At 44.2% G+C, this 24,696-nt stretch overlaps 2 protein-coding genes across 2 annotated transcripts in view; one reads left to right on the forward strand and one right to left on the reverse strand.

The window, feature by feature from the left end:
* The window catches only part of RSPH14 (radial spoke head 14 homolog), a gene marked incomplete at both ends in the record, with an annotated part of 86,211 nt that overhangs the window by 38,825 nt on the left and 22,690 nt on the right, over positions 1–24,696 (forward strand). The window lies entirely within an intron of this gene.
* GNAZ (G protein subunit alpha z) overlaps positions 1–24,696 on the reverse strand; it is a 66,453-nt gene that overhangs the window by 30,989 nt on the left and 10,768 nt on the right. The window contains exon 2 of the mRNA XM_081339261.1: positions 19,418–20,655. Coding sequence (XP_081195387.1) covers positions 19,418–20,140 — 723 coding nt within the window. The 5' untranslated portion in view covers positions 20,141–20,655. The remainder of the gene's footprint in view (positions 1–19,417; positions 20,656–24,696) is intronic.

A 24,696-nucleotide genomic window follows, 5' to 3' on the forward strand; every position in this document is an offset into this window, starting at 1 on the left:
GTTCTATTCTGCATTCCATTCCATATGTTCTGTTCTGTTCTATTCTATTTCCAAAATTGGGCAAAGTTTATGGCTTGATTCTAGTTGTTTCAGATCATTCAGAAATCTATCCTTCTTTCTGCATGGCTTTCTATCTGTTTTCTATTTCATCAGAAAAATAAAACACTAGTATCCAATACTGTGCAGATTGAAGAGTGAATTGATTTGGAAGCAGCTGTTTGGTTCCTGATGAGACTTCAGTTTAATATTCTAAGAGGAACTCTTCATCAGGTCTCTGCCTTTTCAGTCGGGAGGCTCCTGCTCTTTGTTAATGTTGTGGATCAGATTTTCTTTATTATGTTTTATCCCTGACCTACTGGGTTATAGATCTGTAAATGCAAAGACAGTTTTGGCCACTGAATTAATGAATGGCATCCAAGGGAAGAAAACGGCTTTGCGAAGAGGACTAGAAAGTCTTGGAGACCCTGCTTTACACCACCTGTCCCAATGGATCATCTCACCACAGACCAGTATGAAGCTCTGCTGTGGGAGGAAACATGGCAGAAAAGGGAGGCAAGACCAAAACACACTGAGCTGCAAAGGTAGCCATTGAAGAGAGGACAAAGGAAGACCCACGTACAGACTGCTGTAGTAGTCCAGATGAGAAACCATCAGAGTTTTAATTAATGGATGTGCAATGATAGGAGCCATTTAATCCGGTGAATGCTCAATAAGTAAGAACGACACATTTTTACAGTTGCCACTACAATCGGCCAACAAGAAAGCCTGTCATCCAGCACAGCGTTTCTTCACCTTAGCAACTTTAAGATGTGTGGACTTCAGGTTAGCTAGGGAATTTTGAGAATATCATTCTACACATCTTAAAGTTGCTGAGAAACGCTTATCTAGCAGAACCCCAAAGTTTTTGGTCACTGACACAGGAACCACTCGCAGCTCTGAAAAAGGAGGGAAAGGAGACTTAAGAGGGGAAAATGTCAGGTGAAATACTTGTCTGTGTTAAGATTTACCTATATTATTTATCACACAAAAACCTGCAACCCTGAGTATAGTTGGTACAGCTAATATAGTTAAAGGCTCGTTGTGAAATTATCGGCTAGGAGGAATGGTATATGAGGGGGGAAAACCCCACAGGACCAAGATTAGAAGCTTGGGGAGCCCCTCTGAAAGTGGGAGCCCGAGGAACACAAGGAGCCTGAAAAGGGGCATCCAATGAGAGACGGCTGGATCCAACCGCTAGTCTTGCTCAGGGATCCGAGGCTAGTCAAGTCTATCAGTGGCCATGGATAGATCTAACAGCACTCGGCAAGCAGAGCATCACTCCTGACCCATCTGGGTTGAATGACATGTTCAGAATCCTGACCTGGATTGGTCTTAGCCTCCCGGATACACTAAATCTACTTTATTGTAAGGCTACATTAACAGAATCTTGCAAGTCTGAAGACAGAAATTTCCTGCCAACGACAGCAGGTTCTTCCTCTGACCATTAAGCCACTGGGGGCTCATGACTCTCTTCTCCGATTGTTCCCTAGGCTGCATCTCTTGACCTCATCCCCCAAAGCCCTTCACATCCCATTACAATTGGCAAGATTGTGGCTGGTTCAATGAATTGTGGGACAGCAACTCTCTGAAGGATTTTCAACGAAAAAGGATGGAGCAATATAGGGCAGTAATTAGCATACCTTAAGGATCCAGTAGAGTTTCCTTCGATGGTGGGTGAAGAAAGGTTTGAATAAATGTTCCTGGAGAACTGCCAGATGTTAAATAACAGTCTATGAAGTGGGTCAGATAAGGCAGGAAAAGAGGATGGAGGGAAGAATAAAGGCCCCAGAAGGGCAGGTAGGGGAAGGAGAGGATAAGATCACCATGGCAACTGAGTTCTAGGCAATCTGGGGAAAAACAAGGTGAAGGTGGCTGCTAAGAATGTTCCTGGTTTTGGCATGAAAACAGGGAACCCACCTGGGCTACAGGTAAGGAGGTTTCCCTGGGAAACGAGCCTGAGAAGGGAGAGCAGGAACTCAAAAGCAGCCACTTCTGATCCTGGTGAGCTCAAGTCCATTGGATCAGCTGAAGGAGACTGGAGGACTCGGGTTCCTCACTGCAAAAATGCTTGTTTTCGAGGCATCCCTTTTCTGCAGTAGCTTGCCCACATAATTCAGTCGTAACGTGTTATCAAGGCTCAGGAAGAAAGAGGCAATGTATTATTAATTCCCGTAAAGATTGTTACAGGAAATTGTAGGAAGCAATGCGAGCTGTGTTGCTCTGTGAAGCAACAGCTCGTTTCCAGAATTGATTAATATTGTTCATGGAACTGACCCAAACTGCACAAAACACACAACCACCCTTTCCAACATTCCAGAATTCTTCATAGGGAAAGATACCACAAAAAAGCAAGAGAGGAGGAAGAAAGTAAGGCAGATGTTCCAGCAAGAAGGATGGCAATTCAGGATGCAGGTTGGCAACTGAGTCAGTAACTGCAAGCAAATGGATTGCCCTGAAAACACGAGGAACATCAGTTCCTAATCTTTTCCTGCTCCGAGGCAAAGCCCACCGAGAAAGAGGACGGCTGAAACACAGTCTGCCCTTTGAGTTCGTTTTCTTGCTTTTGGGTTTTTTAAAAATTAATTTATTTCTTTTTTATTTTATTTTTTTAATTTTTGTCAGAGGATGGACATTTTATACAAGTAACAATAAGAGCAGTGCTGAAAGAAAAAAATAACTAGAAGTATAACTGGAGGACAATTCCATAATAAAATCCCAGACTGAACAGACAACCTGGGCAACACAATGTCCTAGTGAATTGTCCCTAGTAAGTTTAATTAAAAATCAAATAATAAGGAAAAAGACAACATGGTAGCAAATATTAATACTGAGGAAAAGGAAGGATCCAGTATGTGTTCCACCTGTTTTGTTTATGATTATGTCTGCTGTTATGGCAAAACAATTACATTCTTTATTAAACATAATGGCAAAAGGATTAAACTATTAAACATGTAAACATTTAGGGAAGGCTAAGTTGGGCATGTTAAATAACTTAAGTGGATATTAATTTATAAAGGTTTTGAGATATATCTATATATAAAGATAATAGCAGTGTCTACAACATTAATTAGAAATAAAGCAAGTAGAAGAAAACATGAACTCTAAGATAATGAAGAGAAAGGATCTTTGGAATAAGGTTGACATACAGTGACTTCTTCACAGATATTTTTGCAAACAACACTTAAATGGTTTTCCTCGCTTCCTCCTCGGACTTTTTGGCTAACTTACAGCTATATCATTTAGAAAAGAATAGAACAGAATAGAGCTGGAAGGGACTTTGGAGGTCTTCTACTTCAGCCCCCCGCTCAAGCAGAGAACCATCCTATACTATCTCAGACAGATGACTGTCCAGTCTCTTCTTAAAAACCTCCAGTGATGGAGCGCCCACGATTTCTGAAGGCAACTTCTGTTCCACTGGTTGATTGTCCTCACTGTCAGGAAGTTTCTCCTTAATTCCAGGTTGCTTCTCTCTTTGGTCAGTTTCCAACTGTTGTTTCCTGTCCTGCCCTCTGATGCATTGGTGAATAGTTTGACCCCCTCTTCTTTGTGGCAGCCCCTCAGATACTGGAAGACTGCTATCATGTGTCCCCTGTTTCTTCTTTTCTTTAGATTAGCCAAACCCAACTCCTGCAGCCGTTCTTCGTATGTTTTAGTCTCCAGGCCTTCGATCATCTTAGTTGCTCTTCTCTCAACCTCTTTTTTGTAATATGGTGACCAAAATTGATTGCACCCATCTGGATCGTAACCCTATTTTCTGGGGTGCTGGCTATTCCAGCTTGGTGTTCTTTGCAAATTTGATGAGTTCCCCTTCTATCCCCTCATCTAAATCATTTATAAAGAAATTGAAGAGAACTGGACCTAAAACAGAACCTTGGGGTACCTCACCACTTATTTCCCTCCGTGTAGATGTAGCTCCACTAAGGAGTAGACGTTGAATGTGGTTTGTTAACCAGTTACAAATCCATCTGATGGTCCCACATTTTATTTATTTATTTATTTTATTTAATTGGATTTGTATACCGCCCTTTCCCGAAGGACTCAGGGCGGTTTACAGGGAATTAAAACAAGAAATACAAAAATTAAAAACAATTAAAAAGATTATAACAGTCCCTGAAAGAGTAAAAACCCCGATTAAAATTAACATTAAAATTAAAATTAAAATTCTCAGCCTGGGCCAGAGAGCTCGAAGAGCCAGGTCTTCAGGTCCTGGCGGAATGAACGGAGGTCGGGGGCAGTCCTCAGCTCCACGGGCAGCTGGTTCCACAGGGCAGGTGCACCCACTGAGAAGGCCCTCCCCCTGGGCGTTACCCGCCGGCAATCTTTTACCGGCGGCACCCTGAGAAGACCCTCCCTGTGGGAGCGCACTGGGCGAAGGGAACTTGATGCTGGCAGCAGGTGTTCCCTCAGATATCCCGGACCCAAGCCATGTAGGGCTTTATAGGTCATCACCAGCACCTTGAATCTCACCCGGAGGGCAACCGGAAGCCAATGCAGCTCGCGGAGTAGAGGTGTTATATGGGAGTATCGGGAAGCCCCCATCACAACTCGTGCGGCTGCATTGTGCACCAGCTGAAGCCTCCGAGTGGTCCTCAAGGGCAGCCCCATGTAGCTTACCAAGAAGTAGGTTGTGATCTACTCTGTCAAATGCCTTAATATAATAGTGGGGCAAAGCAAACAGTCTATTTTCTAGCTAGCCATGGTTGAAAATGTATTTTTAATTTGTGAGGCAAAGCAAAGAACATGAGAACACTTCAGGGAGTGGTGCAAAGCCAACAGCATTTCAAGGGAAGAACTGCACACTAATTTGTTTGTACATCAGTGTAAATTATAATGATCACGTACTACGCTGTGCCTGTGGCTATAATGAGTGACACAAATATTTCCCTCAGGTGCATACCTAAGCCTTCGCCTTCTTAGTGGATGCACAACTGGGAGTGCAGCCCTCCAGATGTGGTTTAGCAGCTGGTTAACCTAGAGGACTCTGTTTCCTCACACTTGGACCAAAACCACAATGCAGTCTGGCCAATTTCTCTTTCGCTCAGGGAATGTGAAAAACATTTGTGTGAGTGCTATATTATTCACAAAACATTTCTGCTAGATTGTCTATAAAAGCTCTTCAATCCCGAATATTCAAGTTGGGCATTTAGTGTAAAGAAAGTGCAGCTGTAATTTTCTCTGGATCTAGAAAAGAGCAGGGGTCCTTTACCAAACTAAAGGTCAAGTGGCATAAGCTGATTACTTTATATGAGAATTGGCACGCATGAGCTGGTGCTCCTCCAGTCAATACTGGCTGCCTTCCTGTGACTGTGACTACGACTTTGGAAACTGTCAAGGGCATACAGTAAAGTGTGTGTCTGTGTCTGTGTCTGTGTCTGTGTCCGTCCCAAAGGTGCTTTTTCAAGAGGCATCTGGAGTTTGTTTTTCCTTGAAGACATTGATAATCGCCCGTCCGCCCTGTTTAGGGTGACCCGCTCCCTCCTTAATCAGGAGGTGAGGGAGGAACCCTTGCAGGGTCGTGCCGAGGAGTTTAACCAACATCTGTCGGACAAAATCGCTCGGATTCGGACCGGTCTGGACTCTGACTGGGCAGAGTCTGACGATCAGGACATGGGTGGTCTTGTCAATATTATCTGGGAGGAGTTTGATTCTGTGACTCCGGAGGAAGTGGACAGGATTATGGGGCGGCTGAGCTCCACCACATGTTTATTGGACCCGTGCCCTTCCTGGCTGGTTTATGTGGCCCGGGAGGGGACACGAGGCTGGTTCCAGGCGGTTATATCTGCTTCTTTGAGTGAGGGTAGTTTTCCCGCCGTCTTGAAAGAGGCGGTGGTGAGACCTCTCCTCAAGAAGCCTGCCTTGGACCCAGCTGTGTTGAATAACTTTCGTCCGGTCTCCAACCTTCGCTTTCTTGCGAAGGTTGTTGAGAGTGTGGTGGCGCATCAGCTCCCTCTGGTCCTGGATGAAGCGGATTATCTAGACCCGTACCAATCGGGTTTCAGGCCCGGGCACAGCACGGAGACGGCATTGGTCGCTCTGGTGAATGATCTCTGGAGGGCTCGGGACAGGGAACATTCCTCTGTCCTAGTCCTATTAGACCTGTCAGCGGCGTTCGATACCATCGACCATGGTATCCTGCTGCGGCGTCTCAGAGGATTGGGAGTGGGAGGCACGGTTTTGCAGTGGTTCTCCTCCTATCTCCTGGGACGCTCGCAGTCGGTGTTGGCAGGGGGGCAGAGGTCGACCTCGAGGTCTCTCGTTTGTGGAGTTCCTCAGGGGTCGGTCCTCTTGCCTCTCCTGTTCAACATCTACATGAAACCGCTGGGTGAGATCATTCGTGGTTTTGGAGTTGGGTATCATCAGTACGCCGATGATACCCAGCTTTTCATTTCGACCCCAAACCACCCCAGTGATGCCCTCGACGTGATGTCCCGTTGCCTGGAGGCGGTTCGGGTCTGGATGGGGAGGAACAGACTTCAACTCAACCCCGACAAGACTGAGTGGCTGTGCATACCAGCATCCCGGGATATTCAGAACATTCCATCTCTTTCCATGGGGGGTTGAACTATTACCCCCCGTAGATAGGGCTCGCAACTTGGGAGTCCTTCTAGATTCACGGCTCACTTTGGAAGACCATATAGTAGCTGTGACTAGGGGGGCCTTCGCCCAGGTTCGCCTGGTGCGCCAGTTGCAGCCCTATCTAGACCGGGATGCTTTATGTACGGTCACTCACGCGCTCGTGACCTCTCGTCTGGACTACTGCAACGCTCTCTACATGGGGCTGCCCTTGAGGACCACTCGGAGGCTCCAACTGGTACAGAATGCAGCCGCGAGAGTTGTGTTGGGAGTCTCCCGATACTCCCATGTCACACCTCTGCTCCGTGAGCTGCATTGGTTACCAGTTGTCTTCCGGGTGAGATTCAAGGTACTGGTAATGGTGTTTAAGGCCCTACATGGCATGGGTCCGGAGTACCTTAGGGAGCACCTGCTGCCGGCATCAACTTCCCTCCGCCCTGTGCGTTCCCACAGAGAGGGCCTCCACAGGGTGCCATCGATCAGAGAATGTCGATTGGTGGCCCCCAGGGGGAGGTCCTTCTCTGTGGGCGCCCCGGAGCTATGGAATCAGCTGCCGGTTGAGCTCCGGATGGCGCCCGACCTTCGCTCCTTCCGTCACGATCTGAAGACACTTTTATTTGAACAAGCCTGCCTGGCCTGATGGGGGATGGGTTGGGTTTTATGGTTATTTTTAATATTTGTATTTACTGTTTTTAGTTGGGCATATGTTTAATTTTCTTTTAACTTTTGTATTTTTGTATTTTTTATATATTTGCCCTGTTCACCGCCCTGAGTCCTTCGGGAGAAGGGCGGTATATAAATAAAATAAAATAAAATAAAATTAAAATTTTACTTCTCATCCAAGAAGCTTCTTCAGTTCTGAATGAATGGTGGAGAAAGGAAAGATTTATATCCCTTGCAGTCATCTGGTTGTTAGCACTCTGAGAGTTGTTGAGGCCACTCAGACGTTTATCTGTGCCCTCAGGGTCACCCGAACAGTGTTAATAGTGACTGCAAGGAATATAAATCCTTCGATTCTCCACCATTCAGTCAGAAGGGAAGAAACTTCTGAAGGATTATACTTTTTATTCTGATAGACACCAATCTTTTTCGAGGATTGATTTTATTTTGTTGACTAATGATTTTTTTTTGAGAACTAAAAAGGTGAAGATTTGTGCAAGAACTATTTCTGACCACAGTCCAGTTTGGTTGGAGATTGATAAGGAGAAAAGAGACAGGCGCTCATGGCGTGTAAATGAGAATTTGTTTAGAAATCAGAGAAATGTGGAAGAATGCAAACAGCGGATGAAGGATTTTTTTGAGATTAATATGAATAAGGGTACCTCTATGGATATGGTTTGGGATGCTAGCAAGGCCTATATGAGAGGGGTGTTGATATATATGAATAATAGACATAGACGTGCAGTGGAAACTAGAAGGAAAGAACTGGAGAATGAAATAAAGGAAAAAGAAAAGGCTTTGATTCTGAATCCAGAGGATGTGAAGGTCAAGGAGGCTATTAGACTGCTAAGAGGACAATTTGATAAATTAATGGCAGATCAAGTGGCAACCAATCTGCAGTTTGCTAAGCACAATACTTTTTGCAACGCTAATAAGCCAGGCAGATGGTTAGCTTATAGACTGAGGAAAAAACAAAGGGCCTCTAATATAGATAAGATTGAGTATAAAGGAAGGGTTGTGTTTCAACAGAATCTTATTAAGGATGCTTTTGTGGATTTTTATTCGAAATTATATACTAAAGAGGAAATTAATGTAAAAGATATTGACATATAGCGTTAATTGGGGTCCCAGTTTGTGTTCATTAGTGTTTCTTATTATTTTTATTGTTCGATCTGTATACCTTCCTTCCTCTGTACACCGCCCCGAGTCCCTCGGGAGAAGGGCGGTTTATAAAAACTAATAAATAAATAAATAAATAAATAAATAAATATATTTGGAGAATGCTAGCATCCCAGTTCTTACGCAAGTACAAAAAGAGGGGATTAATCAACTGATTACAGAAGAAGAAATTCTTACAGCAATTAAGGAATTGAAGTTGGATAAAGCGCCAGGTACGGATGGCTTGACTGCAGCCTATTATAAAAATTTACAATTTGAGATGATAAAGCCGTTAAAGGAACTGTTTCAGACAATTCAGAGGGGGGGAAAGGTGCCACCGTCTTGGAGAACAGCTTTTATCTCTTTGATTCCGAAGGAAGACCAGGATGCTACTCAAGTTAAAAATTATAGACCGATATAGCTTTTGAACACAGATTATAAGATATTTGCTAAGGTTTTGGCTAATAGACTGATGAGGGTTCTGCAACAGGTGATTCATGGGGATCAAACGGGGTTTATTAGTGGTAGGCAAATGAAAAATAATGTGAGACATATAGTTGATGTTTTAGAGTTTTTGGAAAGGCACAACCAGATCTCTGCAGCGCTAATTTTTTTAGATGCTGAAAAGGCCTTTGATCAATTGAATTGGCAATTTTTGTTGAAAGTTTTAGATAAAATGGATTTTGGGGAAAATTTTTTACAGCCGATTAGGGCATTATATCAAAAACAAACTGCCCGAATCATAGTTAACAATAGCCTGACAGCAGCATGTAACATTGAGAAGGGCACAAGGCAGGGGTGTCCGTTATCGCCCTTGTTATTTGTGTTAACATTAGAGATATTATTGGTTAAGATTCGGAGTTCGGAAAAAATTAAGGGGATACAAGTTGGAGATCAGGACTATAGATTGAGAGCATTTGCAGATGATCTGGTTGTTACAGTGACCCAGCCAGAGAACTCTGTTGTGGACCTGATGGAGATAATAACACAATATGGGAAGGTTTCTGGATTTAAGGTAAATACACAGAAAACTAAAATTTTGGCTAGAAATATGACAGTTTCACAGAAGGCTCTCTTAGAAGGATTAACTGGATTTGAGATTGTTAAGAGGGTTAAATATTTGGGGGTGATTTTGTCGCCCTCTAATACAAAGCTATATAAAAATAATTATGAAAAACTATGGGGGAAAATTCAAAAAGAATTGGAGAGTTGGCAAAAATTGCAATTGTCTTTGTTGGGACGGATTGCAGCAGTGAAAATGAATGTCCTGCCCAAATTTTTATTTTTGTTTCAAATGATACCGATCCTTAAGAAAGATTCTAATTTGGAGGAATGGCAGCGTGGTATCAATAAATTTGTGTGGGCAGGGAAAAAACCACGAGTTAAACTTAAGATTATGCAGGATACTCGTGAGAGAGGTGGTCTTAAATTGCCTAATTTTAAATTATATTATGAAGCTGCTGCATTAGTAGGAATAAGTGATTGGATTAATTTGACGCAAGGGAGGTTATTAAATCTTGAGGGCCATGATTTGTGGTTTGGCTGGCATGCATATTTGTTGTATGATAAGAAGGTAGACAATGTGTTTAGGGTGCATATTTTAAGACAGGCATTGCTGAGAGTTTGGAAGAAGTATAGACATAAGTTGAGTTGCAAGATACCATTGTGGGCAATTCCAAAACACGCAATAGAAAATATACATGCTGGCTTCAAACATGATGTGACTACGTACAAGGAGATTCTAACTTTGGAAAGAAATGTCTGGTGTTTGAAGTCATATAGCCTCTTGCGAGAAGAGAAGGTTGTTCAAAACTGGTTTCAATATACTCAGCTACGGGCCAGGTGGAAAGAAGACCAGAAAAATGGTTTTACAATGACTGATGAAAATTTGATAAAGCAAGTTAGAAATCAGGGACCAGCACATATCAAACGGATATATCTTGCATTGATAGAGATTGATTCAGAGACAGAGCTTGTTAAGGATTGTATGATAAAATGGGCCCAAAACATCCAGGAAGTTATCACAATGGACATGTGGGAAAAGATTTGGGTGAGGAACGTAAAATTTACTCAAGCTCAAAATCTAAGAGAGAACTTTTACAAAATGTTTTATAGATGGCATTTAGATCCTAAAAAGCTTGCAAGTATGTATCCGAATTACCAGCCTAAATGTTGGAGGTGTGGTGATGAAGATGCAACATATTTTCACATATGGTGGACATGTAAGAAGGTTAAGGCTTTTTGGATAAAAGTCTGGTGGAATATGCAGAAGATTTTTAAACAGAGGATAAAGTTTTGTCCGCAACTTTTTTTGTTGGGAATAATTGCAGACGCTACAGTTGTGGACACTAAGTTGATGTTGAACCTAATTACGGCAGCAAGACTTTTGATAGGCCAATATTGGAAGAAAGAGGAATTGCCGACCATAGAAGAGTGGACTTTAAAGGTTTCCGACCTGGCAGAGATGGCGAAGATTTCGGCCTATTTGAAAGATCATTCGCAAGAACGCTATATTATGGAATGGAGAAAATGGATTGAGTTTATCCAGAACAAGTATAGGGTTAAGAAGTTTTATGTAGCATTCGAATAAGTCTTCTTTCGTTTTTTTTTCTTTTTTATTCTAGTTTTTTATATATAGTTAATATTGTTAAGGTGTGTCTTATCCTATATAAGCTAGAGAGTAATGGATTTTAGATTTTATAGTGGTTAGTATATGGTTGTTTATGATTGCCTTTTTATATATATATATACCTTGTATTTAGCTCTGGGAAGTCGGGGGGGGGGAGGGGGGGATGGAGGGAGGGGAGGAGGGAGGGAGGTTGGGGGGAGGTAGGGGGGGGAGCAGGGAGGGGGAAGGGGGGTTTTTTAAAGGAAAATTGTATTTTAAAACTTTTCAATAAAAAAAAAAGAAGGGAAGAAACTTCTTGGATGAATAGAATGGAAAGGAATAGAAGCTGGAAGGGACCTTGGAGGTCTTCTAGTCCAGCTCCAGCAGGAGAACCTATACCATCCCAGACAGGTGAATATCTAGACTCTTCTTAAAAATCTCCAGTGATGGAGCACTCAGGATTTCTGGAGGCAAGCTGTTCCACTGGTTGATTGTCCTCACTGTCAGGAAGTTTCTCCTTAATTCCAGATTGCTTCCCTCTTTGATCAATTTCCAACCGTTGTTTCTCGTCCTTCCCTCTGTGCTCTGGTGAACAATGTGACCCCCTCTTCCTTGTGGCAGCCCCTCAGATACTGGAACACTGCTATCATATCTCCCCCTATTTCTTCTTTTCTTTAGACTGGCCAAACCCAAGTCCCGTAGCGGTTCTTTGTAAGTTTTAGTCTCCAGGCCTTTGATCATCTTTGTTGCTCTTCTCTGAATCTTTTTCCAGATTCTCAACATCTTTTTTGTGATATGGTGACCAAAATTGGTTGCAGTATTCCAGGTGTGATCTTACTAGGGTTTTATAAAGCGGTACTAATACTTCATGTGATCTTGATTCTATGCCTCTGTTTATACAACTCAGGATAGGTTTTTTGGCTGCTGCTGCACACTGCTGGCTCATGGTCAAGTGATCGTCCACTAGGACTCCAAGCTCCCTCTCACAGTTAATGTTTTTGAGCCAGGTCTCGCCCAGTCTGTACTTGTGCCTTTGATTTTTCTTGCCTAAATGTAAAATTTTGCTTTTCTCCACATTGAAGCTCGTTTTGTTGGATAGGGCCCATTGTTCAAATTTTTCAAGATCTTTTTGGATCCTGAGTTTGTCTTCTGGGGTGTTGGCTACTCCTGTCAGTTTGGTGTCATCTGCACATTTGATGAGTTCCCCTTCAATTCCCTCATCTAAGTCACTGATGAAGATATCGAAGAGTACTGGGCCTAAGATGGAACCTTGTGGTACCCCTTGCTTACTTCTCTCCATGTGAATGTGGTGCCGTTGAGGACTACTCGTTGGGTACGGTTTGCCAGCCAGCTACAGATCCATCTGGTGGTGATGTTGTCTATTCCACCTTTTTCTAGCTTACCAAGGAGTAGGTTGTGGTCTACCTTATCAAATGCCTTACTGAAATCTAAGTGTACTACATCCACAGCATTTCACTGGTCTACTAGTTTAGTCACTTTATCGAAGAATGAGATAAGATTGGTTTGGCATGATCTGTTTTTAATAAACCCATGCTGGCTACTAGTTATGACTTTGTTTGCTTCTACTTGTTCACAGATCTATTTTTTGATTATCTTTTCTAGGATCTTCCCAAGTATTGATGTTAAACTGATTGGTCTGTAGTTTTCTGGGTCCATTTTTTCCCCTTTCTTGAAGATGGGAACCACATCAGACCTTTCCCAATCCTCTGGCATTTCCCCGGTGCTCCAGGATTTATGAAAGACGTGGTGCAACCGTTCTGAGATAACATCTGCCAGCTCTTTCAGAACTCTGGGATGTAATCTGTCGGGTCCCGGTGATTTATATTCATCAAGGTCGGATAGGTGCTCCCTTACCATTTTTTTGCTTATTTTAATTTTTGTTTTGTAGGATATCTTTTGCAGTGGTTTTTTTGGTGTGTTGGGTTATAGTTTCTTTTTGTGTGAAGACTGACGCAAAGTATGAGTTAAGCAGCTCTGCTTTCTCCCTACTGCCTGTTACTTCCTTGTCATCTCTCTTTAGTGGACCTACAGTTAACTTGATTTTTTTCTTGTTGTTAATGTGTTGGAAGAAACATTTTTTATTATCCTTGATTTCTGTTGCAAGTCTTTGTTCATTCTGACTTTCCTGGCTTCATCTTTGCATGTTCAGGCTGTCTGCCGATAATCGGCCTTAGTTCTGTTCCGCTCTTTCCATTTTTTGTATTTGTCCTTTTTCTCTTTCAGTTTGTCAGAGAGATCTTTATGCAGCCATGCTAATTTCTTCTTGAATTTCTTGCTTTTCTTTCTCAATGGTACTGTGCTGGTCTGGGCTTTTCTGATCGCATTTTTCAAGATTTCCCACGCTTCTTGAGTTGTTTTCCCCTTTAGGATTTTCATACATGGGATCTTTCCCAGGTTCTCTCTGAGTTTGTTAAAGTCAGCTCTTTCGAAGTTTAAGATACTGGTTGGATTGTTTTCTATTGCTAGTGTTGGCATTATATTAAATTCCAGTATGACATAGTCACTTTCACCCAAGGTTCTGGCAACTTCAACTTCCTCTATCACTTATTCTCTATTAGTAAGTTCAGTATAGCTTTACGTCTAGTTCCCTCCTCCACCTTTTGGGTGACAAAGTTGTTGGCTAGGTTGGTTAGGAATCTGTTTGATCTCCTGCTTGCTGTAGAGTTTGTCTCCCAGTTGATATCTCGATAGTTGAAGTCTCCCATTACTATTGTGGTATGCTTCCTACATGCATTTATTAACTGGCTGGCAAAGAGTTCATCTATTTCTTCTGATTGGTTGGGTGGCCTGTAATATACACCTATGACAATGTCACTTTTTTTCTCATTTATATTGACTCATATACATTCCAGAAAGATTTTATCTTTGATCATGTGCATTTCTGTAGATATGTAGAGTTCTCTTACATATAATTCAACTCCCCCTCCTCTTTTTGTAGACCTGTTTCTTTTGAACAATTTGTATCCATCCATCAGTCCATTCCATTCATGGGTTTCATCCCACCAGGTCTCTGTAATGCCAACTATGTCATACCCTTCCTCGTGTACTGTTGCTTCTAGTTCACCCTGTTCGTTCCCCAAGCTTTGAGTGTTATTATATAAACATTTAAGACTTTTATGCCTGTCCACGGGAGTGTTTCCTGTGTCTCCTGGTTGTTTGAGTTTTTCTTTTTTTTCATCACTGACTACCTCATTGTTCGATTTGTTTTCTAGGGATTTCTGATTGGTTTTGGGTTCTAGAGATTCTTAGAGATTGGTCACCCTCCCCCCTCGGTTTTAGTTTAAAGCCCTCCTGATGAATTGGGCAGTCTTTTTCTGAGTACATTTTTCCGTTTTCGTGAGGTGCAGCCCATCCTTTGCCAAGAGATGCCATGAGAAGTGAAATAACTTCAAGGAAAAACAAGAAAGCCCAGCTGCTTTTTAAAAATTGGACAACCATGACCCAGATGACTGAGAATCTCCACACTCATCTCTCTCTCTCTCTCTCTCTCTCTCTCTCTCTCTCTCTCTCTCTCTCTCTCTCTCTCTGTGTGTGTGTGTGTGTGTGTGTGTGTGTGTGTGTGGGAGGGTTGACTCCTGGGTCCACCCCAGGGCTTTATTACAGGAGGCAATGGTGCAGATGGCCACGTGCAGAGAGCTGGAAGCATCTGCCTTTAGCTGGCTTCTGGCTGCTACCCATGCAGGGGTGGGGGGACTGTGTAAGACCATCATAGGTACTCCTCATTCAGCGCAGTTGTGACTTCAAACAGTTGTTGAACAAGTGGACATTAAATGAGGACTTCCTATCATCTCATAATCACAGGAACAATTAAAATCACTGCCAGGAGTTCTGATCGCCAGTGCGCATGCGGGTAGCCCTCAGTTCCCAAGCACAACTGGGACCAGAATTTCCACTGCTAAGCGAGACAGCGGTTGGTCAGTCGCATCCAATTTTATCCTCTTTTTTGCCATGGTTGCCAAGTGGATCATGCGGACGTTAAACAAATCCAGCTTCTCCAGTTGACTTTGCTTGTTGGAAGCCATGACCCCGGGACACTGTAACTGTCCTAAGTCCCTCTCTGTTGCCAAGCCCCCCAATTATGATCACATGACCATAAAGATGCTGCAGTGGTTGGAAATGGGAGAGCCGATTCTAAGTCATTTTTTTCAGGTCCACTGTAACTTCAAACGGTCACTAAATGAATGTTGTTAAGTCGAGGACTACCTGAATAGCGGGCATTTTGACAGCACCCGTGATAGATTCAACTTTCACCCTGAGTGCAGCTCAGTGAAGCAGAGGCTTGTCTTGGGCCCTCGTTTCTCTCTTTCTGCCCCCCCCTCGGGGCACCTGCTTTTCCCGAATGTCTTCCAGTGGTCATCCCAGGTAGATGCTGGGACAACTGGAACGCTTGAGCAGGAGACAGCTTTCAATTTTACGATTCCACATCATCTCCAAATATTTTCTTTGGGGTCCTTGATGCTCTCTGAGCTGGGAGGTTTTCTTGCAGACGTTTCATGACCCTATTAGGTAACATCATCAGTGCTAGAAGGGAGTGAGTTTGCCCTGGTGATGTTACCTACCTGGGTCATGAAATGTCTGCAAGAAAACAACTGAGCTCAGACCGAACCGTTCAGCCCTGAACTGAAATTATTCTCTTCTATTCGTGGTGCATTTTCTTTCTACAATCTTGATCCTTTTCAGACTGTTTGCACAGATCTCTCCTTACTCGTGTAATTCTAGAGCATCTTTATTATATGCAAGAACATCGGCCATGCAATGTTGACCGCAGCAAGCTTTCTCTAAACTGCATTAGGACTCAGAATGAAATTTTCCTCTCCCACTATTTGCTGGAAGACAAAGATCTCTCTGAATTAAGCAGAGAGAAGTTTCTATGGACCCAAAGCTGAATGATGGTGAGAAATCCTGAGCTCCAGAAAGTATTCCTATTTCCTATCCATTAGGTGACCAGAGGAACAGAAAAAGAACATACCAACCAGAGAGGGCAGGCCTGGATGTGTGCACATGGCCTCTAAGCCTGAATTCTAGAGATGTGTAGAAAGACAGAGGGATACAACAATGTGGCTGAGCCAAATGGAATTGGGGCTGTACTGAATTGTCCCCAGGAGTTATCATTTAAAGAAATGAAAATGATATCTTTCTCAGAGTCCATAATCAATGAAGGGCTCATACTGTTGAAAGCCCCCAGAGTGACCTTGTGGCAAAATGGTCGCCAAACAAATTTAATAAATAATAAGAATATACTGATTGTGTAGAATTGCAGTGAACACCAGATGCACCAAGGAATAGTTTTATCCTTTACTGCAGAGGTCCCCAACCTTTTGGGCACCAGGAACCGGTTACATGGAGAGAGGTTTTTCCACAGACCGGAGGGTGCGTGGTTTTGTGTGCTGCCTGCTTCTTGTGGATGGGGTTTTGCTTGTTTGTGCGGCCCAGTTGTTGGCATGCCGCAGCCGGGTACTGGTCCACAGACCAGGGGTTAGGAACCCCTGCTTTACTGGGACTCCTCAGATTTATTCTATGGCATTCAAAGCATTTACCAGGACTTGAACCCATGGACCTCACACTTGGGACGACTATTTCCAGGGTACCACCCAGCTCCTGGACTTCATTGGTCACAGAAAGGGTTGTCCAGAAGCTCTATCAGAACAGATGGATACTAGAAGGCATGTCAGATGCAGGTTGCTGCCAGAGATAAATTTTATACCAAGGCAAGATTTTGGAAGAACAAAGAAAATTGACAATAAAAATCAAGTTTGGGAGGGTAAAAGCAACAGTCTCAAAATACTTTTATATAGCCAGAGATTCCCATAATTATGTTTGCTCAAATTCCAAGCTGATATTACCATATATACTCAAAAGAAATTTAACACAGAATTTAAGATGCTTCCTGCCCACCCCTGAAAGTTAGATAGTCAAAATACTGCAAGCACACATGCGTGTCCATATGCACACACACATGGACACAATACGCAGACAAATCTTTCTTCACTGCTTGGTTCCTTAACCTACCTATTTAAAATTGTCCAATTTTACTGAAGTGAACCCTCAACATTTTCTTCATCTCTCCTTCCATATGTGAGTACATATGTATGACTATATATGTCTGACTACATGTATGCATTTATATGTATGCTGTGGATATAATTTACTTGGACTTCAGTAAGGCATTTGACAAAGTAGACCACAACCTACTACTTGATAAGATAGAAAAATGTGGCTTAGACAGCATGACCACCAGATGGATCCGTAGCTGGCTGACAGGCCATACACAGCGTGTGGTCCTCAATGCAACTGCATCTACATGGAGGGAAGTGAGTAGTAGGGTGCCCCAGGGCTCTGTTCTGGGCCCAGTGCTCTTCAACATCTTCATCAACGACTTGGACAAGGGGATAGATGGGGAACTTATCAAATTTGCAGACGACACCAAGCTGGCAGGAACAGCCAACACTCCAGAAGACAGGCTTAAGATACAGAAGGAACTTGACAGACTCGAACACTGGGCGCTATCTAACAAAATGAAATTCAATGCTGAAAAAAGTAAGGTTCTACATTTAGGCAAGGAAAACCAAGTGCACAGGTATAGTATAAGAGGTACCTTGCTGAATAGTAGTAACTGTGAGAGAGATCTTGGAGTCCTGGTGGACAATCTCTTAAATACAAGCCAGCCATGTGCTGCAGCTGCCAAAAAAGCCAACACAGTGCTAGGCTGCATTAAAAAAGGGATAGAATGAAAATCACATGAAGTGTTAATACCACTTTATAATGCCTTGGTAAGGCCACACTTGGAATACTGCATCCAGTTTTGGTCATCACGGTTTAAAAAAGATGTTGAGACTCTAGAAAGAGTGAAGAGAAGAGCAACAAAGATGATCAGGGGACTGGAGGCTAAAACATATAGGGAACGGTTGCTGGAATTGGATATGTCTAGTTTAATGAAGAGAAGGACTAGGGGTGACATGATAGCAGTGTTCCAATATCTCAGGGGCTGCCCCAAAGAAGAGGGAGTCAAGCTCTTCTCCAAAGCACCTGAAGGCAGGACAAGAAGCAATGGATGAAAACTAACCAAGGAGAGAAGCAATCTAGAACTAAGGAGAAATTTCCTGACAAATAATCAGTAGAACAACCTGCCTCCAGAAGTTGTGAATGCTCCAACAACTGGAAGTTTTTAAGAAGAGACTGGACAGCCATTTGTCTGAAATGGTATAGGGTTTCCTGACTGAACAGGAGGTTGGACGATGACCTCCAAGGTCCCTTCCAACTTTATTATTGTTGTTGTTGTTGTTGTTATTTTTATTATTATAATCTATCCTAAGGCCAGACTCCCCAGCCAGGATGAAAAATTAGAATTTATTGAATTAATAATTAAATCAAAATCAGTTTCATGTAAATGAGAGATCACACTTGTAGAATTATTTGATTTTCTCAACTGCACATCCAAAATCTATGTCTCTCCTCTCCTTTGACAGGAGACTCACACATATACACACACACCAAAAGAGAGGCTGTGGACATTCAGACTGAGCAAGCACAAATAATTAATTAATGAAATGGCTCTTGAAAACTCAACTGCTCTGAAAAGCAACTGGTAAAGTGAGGTAAAAATCAGATATGAGATCCTTTAGGCAGGAATTGTTTTTCCATTTTACTGGTAAAAAGGAAAAGGCTGATGGATCACAAGCACTAGGAGACTGCAGGTGCTTCTTCTGCAATAAGGCCCGCAGGGCTTTGGGCTTTTCCTGCCAGGTGAGACTCACTAGTCTTGTTAGTTGGCATCTGCAGAGCAGAGCCTCTTCATCCGTGGAGACCCCCTGCGAATTCCTCCTGCGCCCTTTCGTAGGGAGAGCTTTCCTGGGCAGAAGAGGCTTCCCCATCCACACATTCCCCTCGACATCTGGCAGCCCCCCTCCCCAAGACTTCACACCTCCCCATGCTGCCATTGGGCTGCCTTTAGCTGCATCTTTTTTACTAACTTCCCAGGGAAAATACTCCTCCCCCCATTGACAGGCAGCTACTTTATCTTTCATCTAAGTAAGTCATTGGGACTTGAGTAAATTAGAAGGCGAAGCTCTTCTGTAAGTGCAGCAGGAGGGAAGCCTAGGAGGCCAAGCTAGGGGTAGCAAGATGGGCTTAGGCAGGGGTAGACAACCTCGGCTCTTTTATGACTCATGGACCTCAACTCCCAGAATGCTGACTCAGGAATTCTGGGAGTTGAAGTCCATGAGTCATAAAAGAGCCAAGGTTGCCTACCCCTGGGCTTGAGGAACCATTCAGAACCGCCGTTCAGCAACACAACAAACTCTGTCAGAAGCCCCGTAATAAGGCGCTCAAGAGGGACCAAAAAAGCTCAGGCACACTTACCGTTTGGTTATCTTCATACAGCTTCAAGTCATATCCACTCAGCTCCACACAGAAAATTATTGCTGTAACCCCCTCAAAACAATGGATCCACTTTTTGCGCTCGGATCTCTGCCCACCCACGTCCACCATTTTGAAAGTCAGCTCTTTGAAGGTAAACTTGTTCTCCACAATCCCTGTCGTCATGTCCCGGGAGCGCAAAATGTCCTCCACAGTGGGGATATAGTCCAAGGCAGCGATCCTTTCCAGGTCGTTCAGGTAGTAGGCAGCGTTGTCCTCCAGGTGGTACTCGTTGGACCGGCGGAAGCACTCCTGCACCCCGGGGTCAGCCCAGAGCCTCTTCATGACCCCCAGCAGCTCCAGCGTGATCTCCCCTTTGCTCTCCGCAGGGCCTGTCAAAGCAAAGAGCTGCACGGCATCGTAGGCGCGGTCGGGGTTGTGGAACTCGATTTTCAGGGACGCCAGGGCGCGGATGATGCGGGTGAGAGAGTCGATGGCATTGTAGATAATCAAGGGCTTGTATTCCTTGCAAGCCTCCAAATTAAAGCCGCCGCTGTGAATGATTTTCATTTGTTTGACAATGGTACTTTTGCCAGAGTTGCTCGTGCCCAGGAGGAGGAGCTTGATTTCCCGCCGCTGCCGTTGACTCTCAGAGCGCAGGTGGCGGTCAATCCTTCGGGACCGCCGCGCTGCCTCTTTCTCCTCTGAACTTTGCCGACATCCCATGGTACAGCGTAGGCGAGCAGGAGAGGCCACCTGAGACTCTCTGAAGAGGAGCTCCGGGAATCGGGTCTCAAGGGGACGGACAGCTGGCTCCTCTAAAATGCCCCTCCACCAGCAGCCCCGTCTCTCCCAGCTGGGGTACAGAACTGGAATGCGTTACCAGCAATTACAGTCCACCATTGCAGCAGATCTCAAGGCACTCTCGCTTGGGGAAATAGGCAGTTGCGCATTTCAGTACGGGAGGGAGTTTCCCTTTCCCGTGAAAGAGTCAGATCTCTCCCTCTCCTTGGCCTGCCCTTCTTCTCCAGCATAGTTTTGCCATCCTCTTCTGCACACAAGGAATCGATGTACGTCAGCTGGATACGCTTCGGTCTGCTATGGATGCTCCAGTTGCTCTTGCAAGTGGCCCTCAGGTGCAGACGAAGCCCTGGGAAACCGTGGTGCTGCATGCATTTGGCTTCTCGGGCAATTCTTTAGGGCCGATGTCACGTTTGGGGACAGGACTCAGTAGACTCCACCTGCAAAAAGAAGGAAAAATAAATAAACTCAATTGTTGGCTCTTTCTGCGTTCCTAAAGACCTTATTCTCCTCTTCCTGTAACCTGAATGGAAGAGGGGTAATGGTGGGACTGCCCATTGAGGAGAAGAGGATTTGTGCTGGGAATATGTGCCTAGCCCAGCAGGGCTCCTGGCCTTGCCAGCCTGATCTTTCCATTTTGTGGCAAAGCAGAAGTGTTATTCATGACCTTCCTTCCTTCCTGACCAGCTTTTCTCCATGAGGAGCACAGACAGGAGAAGAGGTAGAAGTCAAACAGTTCTGACTGGCCAAAAGCGCCTCTGGGCATAAGCAGAGCATTCTTCATATTTTGGCACTTTGCATTTTTTGGCATTTATGAATCACAGGTTGACATTTATAAATTATGATTTACAGCATCAGGCTATGCGACAAGCTGGCCAAAAGACAAACCCTCCCGATTCTGATGCTTCTTCCATCATGTAAAAGCTAGGCAAGGACAACGCAACCCGCATCTCTGCAACAGTGGGACAAATGCGAGAAGCAAGAGATTGTGATTTTTAAACAGGAAGATCTTAAGCTTTGAGAAAGACCTGCTTTTAAATAACACAACCACAATGTTAGGTGCAAAAGACCAGGTCCACATATGAAGATCCAACTGAACTGACTTATTGCTACTCATGCCCACACACAGGAATTTTCTGAACTAAGAGTTGGCACCTTCTTGGAGTGAGATAAGGGTCAACGTAATTCAAAGGAGGTTGGTTGGACTTTGTGGTTGCACAAGAATTCTAAGCTGATGCCTCTTTTGCCATTCCTTCCGCTACACGCAGATTGTTTCTTTCTCAATTCAGAATAGCCCTCCCAATCTGGCTGCCCAAGGCAGTATATTAGGACTAGGTCCAGGGCAGCTCCGCCTTCTTGCTCACCCTCCCCTTTCTGGGTTCAGTGTGCTGTTGGATTCCTCCACCCATAGGTGCTTCCAGGCCAGGATTTGACTGTGCTGCTTCCTCCTCGCAACACACAGACCTTCCTCCACACAGCCACAGTTGCTTCTTTCCATTTCCCATACACACCTGCACACATTCAGATACAAACAATTCAGAATTGCTGCTACCACCTGGAAGGGTCTCCTCATTTTCAGTTGCAGGGCCCAAGCAGGACTGGAAACCCTGATTGACTTTCACCCCATTTGTGTATCACACTGACTATGGTTGGGATTTAGCAAGATCAAATGACAGAATGTAAAGATTTTAGTTTGAAGGCCATCTGGTCCAATCCGTTCCTACAGCATCGCCAACAAAGGGCCACCCAGCACCTGTTCAAAGCCTTCTATCAAAGAAGCATCATCACCTTCTGTCAGCCCTCCTAGCTAACCAGACAGGAAGCACAACCTGATGAGCTGAAGCTCCTTTACTGTAAGGCTGCATTAACAAAATCTTGCAAGTCTGAAGACAGAAACTTCCCTCGGCCACAAAAGTACTTGATCCATTAGTGCAGATCCATTTCTAAGTTTCTTCCTCTGTCCGTTTAGCCACTTAGGGACTCTGGCCTCTCTTGCCTGGTTGCTTCCTAGGCAGCTTCTCTTCCCCTCGTCCCCCAAGGTCACCCACACAGCCCATTACACCTCCCAAGGCAATCTGTTCCATACTGAACAGCTCAATTAGGATTTTTTTTTCTGAAACCAAAATCTATTTCTGTGTAGTTTAAATCTATTGTCCTCTCTTCTGCAAGAACCTGGAAGACTGCTGCTCCATCTTCTACTCAAGGCCATTCCTGGCCTTCCCCCAATTAAGCCTATGGGATGCCTCCAACTGTTCCTCTTCCTTTTCCTCCTTCCAGCTACTGTATCATCTTGGTGGTCCCCTCTGGACACCCTCTAGTGTGGAGAGCGTTCTTCCCAGAATGAACTGCACACAGCATACTAAGTACAGTCTGCCCAAGGCAGAGAGAGAAGAACTAGGACTACCCTTGATCTTAGAACAGAATAATAGAAAAATGGGGTTGGAAGGGAGCCAGGACTACACTTGTTATCATTGGGGCTGTGTCACCCTGGTGATTTGCCTTGTACTGCTGACCAAGATGGCTCCCCTCAGCCGCTGTTCACGTCTGTGATTATTCCTTGCCACCTGAAGGACTTTCCATCTGTCCCTGTTGAATACATCTTGCCAATTTCTTCCCACTGTTTGTGCTTCTCCAGATTCCCCTGAATATTTATACCACCCTATAGTATTTTGCTATCTCTATCTTTGTGTCAGCGGCAATTTTTACAGTATTTTCTAAGTGTTGACTCCTGGCAACTATCCAGACAAATCCCTGCAGTTTTCCTGGCAAGGTTTTTTGGCAGTGGTTTGCCATTTCCTTCTTCCTAAGGGAAGGACTGGCCCAAGGTCACCCGGCTGGCTTTGTGCCTAAGGCAGGACTAGAACTCCCAGTTCTGCCGATCCAGCCCCATTCCTGGCGTGGTGACCCCCCCATCCCTCACTAGAGGTTGAGCAGCACAGCACCTAGAAGAGCGCCTCGTTTCATGCCACGCCCCACTTCCTCCAGCCTGACCCAGAGCCCGGGGCCCGCTAGGTGCCGCTGGCTCTGTGTCCCTCCAAGGACAGCCCTGTCCAGGCCACGCCTGGTCTTTGCTCTACCAGACTCTCCCGGAAGAAGCTGCCAGATGCTTTCTGGGTTCATTCCCGTGGTCAACTATACTGATTTTGCTACTAAAAATGAGGTCAGTTGAGCAACATTGATCCATGGTTAATGAGCTCCTCATTCCCCTCTTACTGAAGAGAAGAACAACAGCTGCCCTTGCTCAGTCACCTGGCATTGGACCATCCTCCATGATGCATGAACCCCACCCTTATATGATAAAAATCCTGACTTGTAGTTTATGGCAAAGTATGACTAACAGCTTTTAATAAATCCTGGTTAAAAGCAGGGTGCTCAAAATGGGGTTCCCCACAGACCTTGAGATCTTGGGTGTGGCCCAGTGCCCCTTCTAAAATGCCCCCAGAATATATGGGAATAAAATTACAAATAGATTTCATTCACAACAACTCCATTTTCACACCGACCCCCTTTCCTCAGTGACACCTATGCCCTAGACACTGGAATGCAGAGGAGAGCAAGAGGCTAGACCAGGGGTCCCCATCCCACGGTCCATGGACCGGTATCGGGTCACGGCACGCCAGCAACCAGTCTGCACAAACAAGCAAAGCCCCATCCGTGGGATGCAGGCAGCAGACAAAACCACGCACTCTCCGGTCCGTGGAAAAACCTTTCTCCACGGAACCGGTTTGGGGACCTCTGGGCTAGACCATAGGAAGAACAGTTGAGGGAACTAGGTATGTCTAGCCTCTACAAGAAAAGCATTAGGGGAGGCATGATAGCTGTCTTCTAGTAATTGAAGGCCTGTCACAGAGAAGAGGGGGGGGTCAACCTATTTTCCAAAGCACTTGAGGGCAGCACAAGAAATAACAGATGGAACTTATTCAAGGAGAGATTCAGCCTAGGAGAAAATTCCTGACAGCAGGTACAATTAACCAGTGGAACAGTTTGCCTCGAGAAGTTAGAGGTTCTCCATCACTGGAGGTTTTTTAAAAAAGACTGGACAGCCATTGATTGGTCTGTAATAATAGCTGACTCAGCCTTCTACCCTTCTGAAGACTGAAATGAGGACCCAGATTGTTGGGGGCAATATGTGGACATTATAAACCGCTCAGAAAGTGCTGCACAATGGCGCAGTATATAAGTCTAAGTACTATTGCTATATTTGTTTAAAAGATGTTTGCTAAACCTAAGATTTGAAATAAATATAACTTTTAAAAATTATTAGCTTTAGAGAAAAACAAAATAACCCATGGGAAACACTCATCTTTTTTAATGTTGTTTGCTTATTTATTTATTCAATTTATATACTGCTGCAAAGCTTGCAGAGGTTTACAAGAAATACAAAAAAAATAAACATCGGTGTGATTAAAACAAGAAAAATTGACTAAATCCTAAAAACAACCACCACCATTATAGCAAAACAAGAAAAAAACAGAAAGCAA

The sequence above is a fragment of the Vipera berus genome (assembly GCF_964194415.1).
Source record: "Vipera berus genome assembly, chromosome: 14".
Lineage (NCBI taxonomy): Eukaryota > Metazoa > Chordata > Lepidosauria > Squamata > Viperidae > Vipera > Vipera berus.